The sequence below is a fragment of the Coffea arabica genome, chromosome 1e (assembly GCF_036785885.1).
Source record: "Coffea arabica cultivar ET-39 chromosome 1e, Coffea Arabica ET-39 HiFi, whole genome shotgun sequence".
NCBI lineage: Eukaryota > Viridiplantae > Streptophyta > Magnoliopsida > Gentianales > Rubiaceae > Coffea > Coffea arabica.
Genome location: NC_092311.1, coordinates 48,422,451 through 48,435,856, shown reverse-complemented (window position 1 = coordinate 48,435,856; position 13,406 = coordinate 48,422,451). Strand labels below are relative to the sequence as shown.

Below are 13,406 nucleotides of genomic sequence, written 5' to 3'. Positions count from 1 at the left end.
CCATAACAACACAAACCATTCAACCCTTGAAAATTCTCTCCCACCCCCCCCCCTCTCTCAAGAGACACATACATTTCCCCCAAGTAACACACACTCAGAAAATCACAGCAGTAAATTGAACTTCACACAAAATGCAGAGACCCAATTTGCTATTTATGACAAGAAGGGGAAGGGCTGATGGTGATGATCTTCCCATCTTCAGCGTCACAAATCATCATCATCATCGCAGAAGGACTCTTTCAGACAATTGCATTCACATCATTCCTATCATGGTCCTTCTTTGCCTCTTCATTCTCTGGTGGTTCTGCTATCCTGGTATGTATCTCATTATTATCTTCAACAAACCAGCTACATGTTCCGTTCTTTTCAGTTAATAGTTCATGGGCTATTCTTGGACTTTGCAGTAGCTCATTGCTTGATGGAAGTTTTTGTGTTTATTGGTTCCAGCTTACTCCTTTATTTCAGCTTTTATTGAATATTTTCATCAGGGCTGTTCGGGTTTGTGATGCATGATTCGGCATTTTTATAAATTTTGGCTATTAATGGATGGGCTTTTCGTGGGTTGATTTTCTGTAGCTGATTGTTCTTTTATTTTTTTTTGGTGGTTAATAATTTCAAGAAATTGATTACATATTAGTGATATGACCTGTTCATGATCCATGATTCAGTTGCGTTTTAGTTCCTGGAAGGACATATTACATAAATTGAGTGATGATGGAACAGTGGAAATCTATAAACGATCAGATTATTAGATTCTGCTGTGAAATCAAGTGTTCTTGTTTAATACTACTATCATAAGAACATTGGTGATGGTACATGATTGTGTTATTTGTATGGATTCACTGAGAGAAGCATCTATCCAGTTTTGTTTAAGAACGCCTAACAGACTCCTTAAAGTTTTCGTTTGTCAAGTTTATCGAGTAAATATGGAATCCACTTTGTGTCAGAGCTTTACTGAGATCAATCTTGTAAAAGAGTGTTGGAGATATCATTATTTTCTGAATGCTATTTTGGTTTTCTTGCTTCAGTTTCTTCCCTCACTTTTTCCTGATCTCCTGATGTATCTGGGTCTTTCGGTTTATCTGTTGCATGGTTTTCTTTCTAAAGAATCAAAAGAGGAGACTAATCTGTAATGAACAGTGGTGGGATGGTCTCTTTCAGAGGAATAGTTGAATGAAAATAGTTCGCTTGAATCCAGTTCTCGAGTGAAAAAAGAAAGTGACAAGAGCTTTCTTGAGGTTCAAAAGGTTTCTCTATGTTTCTAATTTTTACGGATATCTGCCTCTGATAGAAACTTGTTGGATTTCTGGACTTCATTGTCCTGTGCCCGTTGATAAGTGCAAGAACGCATTATGTATCAGCTTTTGAGTGAATTATTTTTATCAGAGGTCTTACGTATAAAGTTGATCATTGTGTTGCATGAGGAATGACTCGGTTTTACTGCTAATTTTGGAACTGTTGAGATAATGGAAATAATTAATACTTGTCTTCTCTTATCTCTTGAAAAAATCAAGATTCTTAACGTGCATGGTCAGATATCTCAGGATTTGGATTATCAGATTCTGTTCTCCTTTGGTTCTATGCTATGATAAGGAATGTTGGTGATCGTACATTTGTCACAGCTGGATTAGTTTTATATACTTAAAAAAGTAAGCATCGCTGTGACTCTGGCAATGTGTTATGTAATGAATTAACAAAACTATATGTAAGTTTCTGACTTACTGAGTTTATTTAGTCTGCCTTTGCAGTTTTTCTTCCGTATTCATTTTCTTTTCCTTTACTTTCCCTTTTTCCTTGGTCTTCTATTCTCTTTTTTTAATTTAGTCGCACTCTCTTCCTTTTAACTGCTGAAACCTCAATAACAAGTATTCGATGTATCTTTGCTACAGTTTTCTTCATAAATCAGTAAGATGGGAGATGATTTGTTTGTATTTCAATGACAAAGCGTTCCAGACTGTTTGGATAGAGAATTATTAGCCAAAATTTATTTGTTTACATCATCATTACAATTTCCAACACACCTTTTTATCTTTCCAATTACCTTTTTATCTCACATACATCACATCACAAAAAGTGCTACAGTAAAAATATCTCTAATAATTCACAATCCAAACACAGAAAAAAGTATTGATTGAAGATGTTGGGAAAAGGGCAGTAGAAGGAATCAACTCAATCAGGAGTTGCTAGACTTGAGAAAACAAATAGACTAGTGAAATTCATTTTTGAAGTGAAAAAAGAACAGCAATAATAATCACCTAACGCTTGAGAGTCAAATGATTTCCTTGTATTTCTGTTGTCTTTATTCTTTATTATAACCGTCATTTCAATGTCAACCAGCAGATTGAAGTCCAGCTGCATTTTACTTGCCATTTACATGAAACATTGCTCCTGATTGTTTGATCTGTGAAACTTTGTTCAGTGAATTTGGAGGTCAAGGATGGAAGAGTTACTGTGATCCCTAAGGTGGAGAAGCCTATTTCCCCAAACGAAACTCGTGTTGACCTTGCCTTCTTGGCAGCAGCAGCCACTTCCCCACATGCCTCAATTTCGCACATTCTAATAGTGGAGAACCAAACTGTAACAGAGCCACCAAGGGGAACTAATTGAAGTACTGATGAATTTTCTGCTCGAGTCATGGTTTAGGATTAGAGGTTTCAGTTCTGGACACAGAATTTGCATTGCCAGAAAAATTTTAAAAAAAAATGCCAAAGTAGGAACTCTCAGTTCCTGATTTGTTTCAAGGTAATTGTTGTAAAAGGGTCTACAATGTCTGCCTTGTCAAATTTACACAGAAAAATGCTACCTAGTATCTAGCCTAGTCATTTTATGCATCAGTCCTGCTGTGAATGTTGCTGTTCTGAGTTTTCTGCTGTAGCAAAAGAATGAATTTGAATCTTCCATGCCCAGTTAGAATGGAACGAGTTAATTTGTTTCCTTTACACCACTGAAGGAAAAGGAAAAGGAAAAGAGAACAGATGCCTGGCCGAATTTCTTGCCTGCTGCTTCTGCTACATTTCACTAACCTCACCCATTCTGCATTTGCCTACCCAGATATACATATTTGTGCTCCTTTTGGATGGCAAAACTCTACAACAGTCTCTTCTGGGTGACTGCAAGATAGAATGGTTATAATTAGTGTTGGTCCTGATAGAAGTTATGTAAATAACACAAACACCAAGCTAATAATGAGAGAAGGCAGGCCTAATATTATACCCGTAGAGGCAATCATGCTTAACAATTTTGTGTTAAAAGTATTATCATACCATATCATGGTGTTAAGCGAAAATTCTTGCTACCATAAGCAAGTGCATTTTTAAGTAGTTTGTATGCCTTGTAACCATTTTTAAGGATTAAATCAGGAATTACTTGGTCTAAAACGGCAACACTTGATTGCCATTTTCCACTTTCTTGAAATGATTATGCTCCAAAGTTGGGATTTCTCCTAAACTATTTGCGTGACCCCAGTCTCCAAGAACGGGGAGATTTGTTTACAGGCATTTATGGCAGAATTAGCAAATAACACCTAATATCAGTAGCATGATAATCGGACAAATATATAAACCAGAGGACGGAGTGCACTTAAGCTTCAGATGTACCTTCTGCCAACGGCTGCTATCTGGCCGTTTCAAGACAATGACTGTATTGAGTTTCTCAGGCGATTCCATTGTCCATCTGCAATATGGGCTGGACTCTTTAAAACGAGAGTAAACTCCAATTATTTGGTTCCTTCCTTCATCATACTTTGTTGAGCCCATGTAATACAAGAAGGGCTTCTGGCATGGATGTTTGGTAACAGGCCTAGTGTTGAATGCATAAGCTGTGTAATCAGCTCGCTTATACCAGTTAAGAAATGTTCGGGTTGGCATCTCGAGCTCTCTGGGAGAGATGACTCCCCTGAAGATCTGAACGACATAGCCCCAGGACACAGAAATGGACCAATACCTTTTCTTATCATAGCAGATTGACTGTTGTATTATGCTCGCCGAGTCTTGCTTAACCGATTCAAACAGGTGGTGAAGGCTTTGAACTCTGTTCAATTGTGGAAATATTGGTGCCACCACATCAAGGTGGTGAAGTGACACCAGTGGAGTCACCGGATGTGCTCCCAGAAGTCCTAGTAGATTTCCATACACATCATACTGCATTATCACCAAAACAGGACTTAAATAAGTTATCACACCATGTAGTTCTAGATTGAAACTCTGAACAGTTAATTCAATTTATGATGGTTGCTTAATTTATCCTACACCTTCGATTGCATTCATAATGGAGCACTGAACTGAGCGACAGCAATGTTCATGTAAAATACCAACTACGAAATCAAGGATACAATGGCATTTCTGCTTAAAACATAAGCAACAAATAATGGTTTCTAGATTGCTATTGCTCTCAGCAAACTCAAAATTTAAGAGCCTGATGACCTTATTCCAATCAGTTTATTTATTGTTACCTGATGAAAGCCAGGTTCCCTAGTAAGTGGAACCCCTAGCTCAGCCATGCATGCCTGTATCCTATCATCACTGCCGTATAGTCCAGGGTATCTTTGAATGCATCGATCCTGCATCTTCTCTATTTCTAGTGCCAATGGATAGCTTATGGCGAAACCACCCCCACCATAAGCCATGGCATAGGAGAAAAATATGTTCTGAATATGGCTTTCCGATGAGCTGCCAATGTAATAATACTGATTGTGATCATACTTGGACAGCACTCTCAGCACATTTTCAACAACAAAAACAGTGTCATCATCTCCCATCACAAACCACCTAACATCCTTCATCCCCAGCCTCAACGTCTCAGAAACCACCCTTGAAATCCTCAATGCAGATCTCTTCCCCTGGCGATTCGTGTACTTGAACTCCGAAGTATTCCCAGAAATCTTAATGTCCGGCAACCCCTCATTCCTCCCAGTGGACACTTTTTTATCTAACCAAACCGCCCCCCTCGTCTCCCCTGGCCTCCACCACAATTTTATGTACTCCTTCCTCTTATCCCACAAATTCGACGAGGCGGCAATCCCAAAAGCAATGTGTTTGAGCTCGGTATCATCGCGCAAGGGCAGGCTTGGCAGCGGCGGTGGCGGCGCCGTCGTAGAAACCGCAGGTTCCTGAGCTGAATAATTGCTGATCGCAGATTCGTTTGCAAATGGAGAGCTGTCTTCAACATTCTGCCTTGTTGAGATGTCGGAAGATGGCAAGGGACATTCGAGCTGACGTTTGTTGAATATGAGCTTTGATGAGTACAGAACATAGATTGTTAACATAGTAATAATTAACCAAGTAATGGAGCTGCGAAGGCTGCTGAGGCCTATTGGGGGGCGTTGGATAGCAGCAGAGTTCATCTGGTCCGACCGTCCAACCAACAGCAGGATGCTCAGATTGTTTCGTTCAGTACTGTTTGGAGGTCGGACCAAGAGAGTGATAGTTTGCTTACCATTGCCTTCTTCTTCTTCTTCTTCTTCTTCTCAGCAATTGCAGAGAGCGGGAAGTGGAAAATGGCGATGCAAGAAGGTCTGGATTGGAGAGATGTTCGGATCTGAGTTGGGGACTTTTGAAGTCTGTTAAGGGGAGGGAACGAAGATGAAGCCGGTTATGGCTCTCTCTCACTGACTGATATTCTTGATGGGGAAATATTTGGGCATGGGACAAAGGTAAATCAAGAGTTTGGAACCTAGGATTAGAATAGTCATATTACCAACGCCCCAGAATTCTAGATTCCCTGTTGTTAGGTCATAGAAGATGCTTCGCCTCCCTAGTCTCCACCATTTTTTGATTTTGTCTTTCAAATTCTAGTGGACCACCGACTCGCCATCAATAAACCTTACGTTAATAATAATGAAGTCCAATGGTCCAATTCAATGGACTGCGTTAATTTCCACATCCAACATTCCTGAAACTTCCCTCAACATATATTTAATCAATTTTGGTACACAGACGGACTAGCCAATCAACGCCCGACACCATAATCGATCGATATTTTTGTTTCTTTTCTTTGTTTTTTCAGAAAGAAAGCGATTCGTGCACATAAGGTGTGAAATTTCTCTTTCAACAAATAAATAAAATAAAATAAAATAAAAAAGTTATATTAGTAATAATTAACTCTCTAAACCAATTGACACATAGCACGGCATAGAGTAAAGTTAGAATACCTCACCTGGATGCTGCAAATCACTTGCATCCACGAATCCCAAGAATCCATTAATATTCCTGCAATAGAAATGTGTACGCCCGATAAAGAATGTTGCTATCCACTGCTTGTGGAGATTGAAATATTATTGTTGATGCAGTTATTATTATTCCATTAGCCAGTCAGTCATCCCTACAAAAGTGATAAAGTGATACGTTTACCAGACCGGACCTTTTCAGTTCTTCCTCTTTTAGCTTTACACGTTACAGCTTATCATCTTGTCTTGAAAATTAAAAAGGTAAACAAGAAAGTAAGTGCTAACAGCAGAGATTTGAATCTCATGCTTTTCACTCTAAGAATCGATTCTAAAATTAAGCATATATATATATATATATATATATATATATAATATCACCATGAAACACGTGTTGTTTTATTTATTTATTTAAAAAAAGATTAATCCGGATTGAAGTGGTGTAGATTAGGACTGATGTTAGACCGAATAATTTGACTTGATCTCGCAAACTACTCGATCAGCAGCTCAACTCGAACTCGTTTTGATCGAACTCGAATATATAATATCACCCCTGAAACACGTGTCATTTAATTAATTTATTTATTTTTAAGAGAGATAAGTCCGGATTGAAGTGGTGTAGATTAGTCGGGATTGACTTTTTTTTTGCTCTCCGTTTTGGGAATAAACGAGCGATGTCATTCTTTCAAGCTTAGTGCTGTTTCGACCATTCCTTTTCCCTGAGGCCCATGCCCAAAAAGATGAAGACGAAGTTGAACCCTACTGCCTATTATCTGTAACACCTGGAATGATGGGTCTACAAAACCAAGATCATTGGGCTACAAAATCATGACTTACTATTTTCATAACTACTAGTCAGTGGGACAAAATGGCCCAACATTCTTTTTTTTTTTTTTGTCAACAAACGTAAATGGCCCAATATTCAACCCTCAAAACTTTGCATAGATCATGACCTTAGAAAAACTTTGATCGTCATTTATTTTATGAATTTTTTAGGTGAAGATTGTCTAAAAAATTTGTCATTTTATAGGTGAATAAAGTTAAAAGAGGAGTGTGAAAAACAATTTTTGAAGTGCCATTAACATTGCCCTTTTCTTTCGACCCTCTGTAACTCGACTTACTCTCTTGTACACACACCAATATCCACAAAAGGAGGTTAAAAAAAAAAAAAAATCCTTCACAAACTATGAAGAGTTTATGATCGCATCTGGGAGTGTTTGGCTAGCTAATGGACTTATGGATGGATTAATTAGCTATACTCAAGGGGTGGTGTTCAAAAATTCAAATACATATCCTGAGAAGAAAATCAGCAAACCACGTGTCCTTTCTTACGAATTCTCACTGTTCAATTACAGATGACTGATAAGAGAGGATATTAGTTATCTACACAAGTTTCACTTGAATCAAGAGTCCGGGTGTTTTTTCCATTTTTGGCTCTAATTAGGCCTAATACATGACAAACCTTTTGACAATTAGTAAACAATTCATATAATACTATAAAGGATTATAGAGTTACTTTTTTTTTTTTTTTTTGGATGGCTACGATAACATTTTTATAACCTAATCTATTCTATTCTACAGGGAGGGGGAGCCTAAAGATATTGATTAAGGGACTAACATGTACATATAGATTCGAGTAGACCAAAGGGATATTCTAACATATCTTTAAATTTTTTTTCACTGCAGGTGGGGTTTGAACCTCTAAACCTACAACCCAAAAAGGAATTTAATCCATTTTTTATGATCACTGAACTAAAACTCGGTGGTTTACTTTGTTTGTTTGGATTGAAGATTTTTTTGGAAGATTTGTTCAAAATAATGGTATAGCATTTGTGTTGTGATGTATGTGAAATAAATAAATAATTAAAAAAATTTAAAATTAATTTAAAATCATATTTATGACGTTCACTATTAATACAAACTAATATCGATTCGATCCAAGCTCTTTTATTGAATCGCTCACTCAACGACTTTTCTTAATATCATTCCCTGAAGAGACTCATATATGGAATGCCGCAAAATAATACTGGCTGCTAGACATTCATCAATCAATCACGATTTAGAAGTTGAAATTACACCCCTAGCATCAATAAGCTTAGCCAGGCGTTTATAATGTGCCCCAAATAGGCCTCACTCATCGGTATCTGAGCAATTATTCCGGTTGCATTTACAGAACCTCCTCCTTGTATCATCAAATCATCGCCCATTAATGCAACACCAACATTATTTCATTCCAAATTCAGAGCAATGCCTGTTGTCTCCTCTTTAGTGATTGCAGTAACAGATCAACGCTTGACTAGGAATAAAAGCTGCTACTCCCTCCGTCCCACTTTGATAGTTCTGTTTCTTTTTTCACACAGTTTAAGAAAAAGTAGTTAACTTTGTTGGAAAAATAAATTTAGATTGCCATTTTCCTAAAATATTCTCACATTAAATATGGTACAACTTTATGGAAACTTGAATTGATGGTAAAAAAGAATCAACTCTTATTAAATGGAGTAGGTTTATAGTAACAACTACTTACATTGAATAAGGGTATTTTAGGAAAATTAAAATACAACTACATTCTTCAATTGAAAAGTGGACTACAATTTGAGACAAATGAAAAAGGAATACAAGACTATCAAAATAGGACGGAGGGAGTATATCTTATTGCAAATACCACCTATTCAACAAATAAGGTCTTGCAAGATGTATTGTCGATGAATATCATTTTAAGCATTATTTTCAACCGTTAGTCACATTTAAAAATACAGGATTAATTTTTATACACCACCAATGTAAAGAATTTATTACATAAATAGATTTAGATGAATGCCACATTATTATTATTCAACTTTTAAATTCACTTTTTACTCACGTGTCATATATTTATACTTAATTATGTAAAATTTTTTTACACTGACAGTATATATAATATTAATCCTAAACATATTCCCTACTGTCGATAAGACATGTTAGTAGTGACAAGATAAGTGTTCCACTCTACGTACTCCTGTTTTTCCAAAAAAGTTTTCCTTTTAGTATGACAGCAAAAGGGCTGTATTCTAGAGTGAGAACGATAGCTTGTTTCCAGAAATCTGTTCTTTTTGGTTTTTGTTTATATCAGAAATCCCGCTTTAGCATCGGATCCGAGAAACCAAAATGTAGGGGAAGGAATGCAGTCTGGGCCTGCTGGTTATGGTCTAATGGACCACTCACCATGGAGACTTGAGTTCTATCTGCATGGGTGGGGTCTACAAAGGAAAGGAGGCTCCCTTTGTTGGGCCAACATTAAGAGGCCGATGTGACTTCCCTCACCACCACAAGCAGATAAGATGATCCAAAAAACAGTTCACGTGCCGTGGGTCCTACCGCATGATCGGCTACTATTGAGCTAAACTTTTAGCTGGTAGATTTTGTCGGCTTGGCGGCTTGGCCCAAAAACTTAACCACATAGAAGACCTCAATGGGTTGATTAAATCACTAAGTAGTTTTCCCAAATTATGCATTTGATAGATAATTGTTTTTTTTTTTATATAGATTATCATTTCATGAGATCTGCGTCAAATATATCACTGAAATAATACTATCTACACCAAATCTGAAATAAATTATAAATATTACATTGTAAATTTCTAAATATTCCAAATGATGTCAATCTCTTCGAACCTAACAAATATTTGTGTATGCTCATATATCATATTGAGATCTGATAAAATAGATTTCAGAAATTTCAGATCTAACAAATAGATTTGAAAATATTGAGATTCGACAAAAATAAAATAATATAAACTCTAATTAGAAAAACTCTAAGAGAAAAGAAATCTCTTACTAGAAAAGTTTAGGAAAGAATAATACTATTACTAGAAATTTTAGGAGAACCTTTATTATCTACAACCGCACAAAAAACCAAAAAAAAAAAAAAAATCTTTGGGGATTTGTTTAAGATGAGTGGAGCAAGTTAGAGATAAAGAGAAGAATGAGTTTCCTTCTATAAGTAACATGTATCATTTTTTGACAGATAATTTAGGTACATGTCATTTTAGTCGTAGACCATTCAAACCTGAAGATTCTAGTTTGCAAGTACTTGTCTTGATGTTTCATTATCAAGTTTTAAATATGAACTGAAGTACTTTTCAGTGGTTAATGATAACTTAGACAAAATAAAACCCGCTATAATCCAAATAAAGATTCATGAGTGGCTGTATACTTCATTTGAGTTAATGATTAAAATTGCAAAAAATACTAGAAAAACTTGCATCTTACAGTTTGCTTGCTGAGACTCTTTCTCCCTAGTTGATATCAAGCAGCATTAGTGAAACATCTTCTGCTGAAAAATTGTAATTGCATATACTTGAGATCTAAATTTGAATTTGAAATATAAATTTTGCACGTGTACTGTGGGTTTAATTGTGATCGTATATATACAGTCAGTATACATGAGATTAACTCTTAATTTTAGCATCGATCAAAATCTTTTTTTTTTTTTTTTGGGTTTAGTCGGAGCTTCATATGAAGTAAAAGAACTAATTGGCTTTGGCTTGGGCAAGGTGCACAAAACAATTTTCATTCCATAGAAGTAGCACTCCACAGTCCCACTATCTGTTCATTTCCGTTCCATGCAAAGAAAAAGAAAATTTGCAAGACAAGGGAGAGAAGCCAGGCAAGAATAAATAAATCTCAAATCACAATCGAATCCGCGTCATCTTAAGAGTTCATGGATGTTCATCGAGGAGCATGTATTTTGGAAGTAGGAAATACGCATAATGTACGGATTAGTATAATTTTGTTCAAAAGAGTTAGAGAGAAAGAGAGCAAGCAACTTCGCAGAGCTGCGTTTCCTAATATCAAGAAACTAAAGATGTTTGCGGTCGGCAACAAATTCGTTAAGTATTTCATCACCAAACAAGCCGTGATTAGGAAAGTGTCAATGTGATATTACTAGTTCGTTAATTGGCCGAGTCTTGTAATATCACTTACTTTCGACAATTAACTTAACATTGGCAAAACACAAACCTTTCAAAAAGTATTTTCAACTTTCATGTAATATTATTATTATTTTAGAGGTTATCGTACCAAAAAAACAAAAAATAAAAGGATGAATTTTGTATGTACCAAAAAATAATGTATATGCTACAGATTATGGATGCATGACATTTAATTTCAATCTAAATTTAAATTTTAATTCTCACATATGTGGCGTACATCTGTATTCGTTACTATATATATATATATGTTATTAGTGTATACAAAATTAATAAAAAAAGAGTAGTTTTAATTACATATATTCTCGCTATTTTCAAAACTTTCTCGGACCTTATAATTCTTCAGTCCTTTTATAATGTTACATTTCGTACAGCTTCCCGTTTTAAACTAGGGATAATTGCAGAAACCTCCATTGAGATTGCTGACACTTGCACTGACCTCTTCTGTGGTTTGAAAAATTGCACTGACCTCTCTTGAACTTACTAATCCTTTGCAAATTCAGTCCAAACAATTAAAATATTGTTTTAGGGAGTGAAATTAGAATTTTTTACCAGATTTTCCCTTTGTGCTACATGTCCAATAAATAATAAAGTATTACAAATCAATTAACAATTAATAAACTTTAAGGGGTGTAGTTTATGGGCTAATACGCATTACCCATTTAAAGTACCGGCTCTTTATGGATATTTTACTTCAAACATTTAATTTATGATAAATATATCAATGTTTGTAAGTAAAATTCAAAAAGTGTTACAGTAATATTCTTATAAAAAGGAAATCGGTAGGTTATCTATTTAATATAAATTATATATTTAAAAAAAAGAAATGGCCCATAAAGTATTAATTCTTTATGGCTTTCTTCCATTAGGTGAGTAAAGTATTGGCTCTTTATGGGTATTTTATTCTGAATCATTTAATTTATGTTAAATACATAAATATTTGTAACTAAAATTGAAAAAGTGTTACATTAATATTTTTACGGAAGGGAAACTGATAGGTTTTGTATTTAACAAAAATTAAATATTTGAGAGTAAATACAAATCTTTGTACTCTCAAATATTTCAGGGGAGGTCAGTGTAATTTTTTAAATCACAGGGAAGGTCAGTGCAAGTGGCAGAAACCTCTTGCAATTATCCCTTTAAACTGATGATGTAGTAACCATAATCTATCATAGAATTACTCGCCGAAAGTCACCATTTTTTTACCTCTCCCAGTTTACTCTGCAAGCAGAACGATAATTAGATTCCCAAATTCCGACGCTAAAAGGTAAAGGGATTCAATTCTATCTGCAGAATTAAGGGGGAAAAAATAAAACAAAAAAACTATCCTCCAAATGTCTCGATGTTTTGTGCCACCAGTCAAACACGAGATACTGTCCCCATAGCCACTCCCTTCCTTCCTGGCCTGTCAAGTGTGAAATGAAAATGAGTCGTCCCGTGGATTCCAACCTGTTGTGCAAGTACTGCTCCAAAATTTCCCTTCATCCCCACCTGTTATGTTCTTTAGTTGCATGCTATGTGTTTTTTGTCGTCAGCCAACTCCAGTCTGTAAAACAAAAAATCTGAAGCCCACACCCATCAGAAGCGGGAATTGACAATGCAAATGCATGTCAGGCAGATAGATCCACTATTAGCAGCTATGGCAAAAACAACAAAGGATTGGAAATCCTTGTCATCATTAAGTAAAACAGGATTTTCCATGTAATAGTTACTGACATGGTACTACATGATGGAAGAGGGGCTGTAACGGTTGCCAGAGACAACCGTTTCAGAAGTTTCACGGTCATGATTACGTTAAAAAAATTTGTGCGGATCAAATCACTCCTTGTAACTAATATAGTGTGTTTGGACAGCCAATTATTTGGCCAAATATATTTGCTGACATCACCATTACAATTTCCAATACACCTTTTTATCTTCCCAATTACTTTTTTATCTCACATACATCACATCACAAAAAGTGCTACAGTAAAAATATTTCAAATAACTTACAATCCAAACACACTCATTATTTTAGTATTACTCGCTGTTGTTCTATTATTATATCTTGTACAGATGATGTTACACCGTATACAAATGATGTTACACCTTCGGGAACGGTTGCTTTGACAATCGTTCCCACCCCGGATCCCTACACGATTGGATAACGCTGCGAGTTGATCTAGCCATGTGAAACTTAGGTGTGTAGGCATGGGAAGCCTAAGCTTTTCGACAATCATTCTACTTTCTTTTATCGAGTCTTTTCGCCATTAAAAGTGTGTTTCTTCTCGATTCTTGAA

The 13,406-nt window shown here is 35.8% G+C and overlaps 1 protein-coding gene across 1 annotated transcript; it reads right to left on the bottom strand.

The window, feature by feature from the left end:
• Positions 1 to 2,703: 2,703 nt before the first annotated feature.
• LOC113709643 (uncharacterized) lies at positions 2,704 to 6,129 on the bottom strand. The gene is made up of 3 exons (XM_027232455.2): positions 4,451 to 6,129; positions 3,597 to 4,139; positions 2,704 to 3,110 (listed from the first exon to the last, which is right to left on the bottom strand). The coding sequence occupies exons 1-3, from the start codon at positions 5,339 to 5,341 to the stop codon at positions 3,009 to 3,011; spliced, it is 1,536 nt and encodes a 511-aa protein (XP_027088256.1). The 5' UTR covers positions 5,342 to 6,129; the 3' UTR covers positions 2,704 to 3,008.
• Positions 6,130 to 13,406: the final 7,277 nt, after the last annotated feature.

What these genes read in the sequence shown, in the direction of transcription:
- LOC113709643 (XM_027232455.2), bottom strand. Translation starts at nt 5,341, where the DNA reads ATGAACTCTGCTGCTATCCAACGCCCCCCAATAGGCCTCAGCAGCCTT. An exon ending in GGGAACCTGGCTTTCATCAG is followed by an intron (nt 4,140 to 4,450) that starts GTAACAATAAAT and finishes GTGATAATGCAG; the next exon opens with TATGATGTGTATGGAAATCT. An exon ending in ATAGCAGCCGTTGGCAGAAG is followed by an intron (nt 3,111 to 3,596) that starts GTACATCTGAAG and finishes TCTATCTTGCAG; the next exon opens with TCACCCAGAAGAGACTGTTG.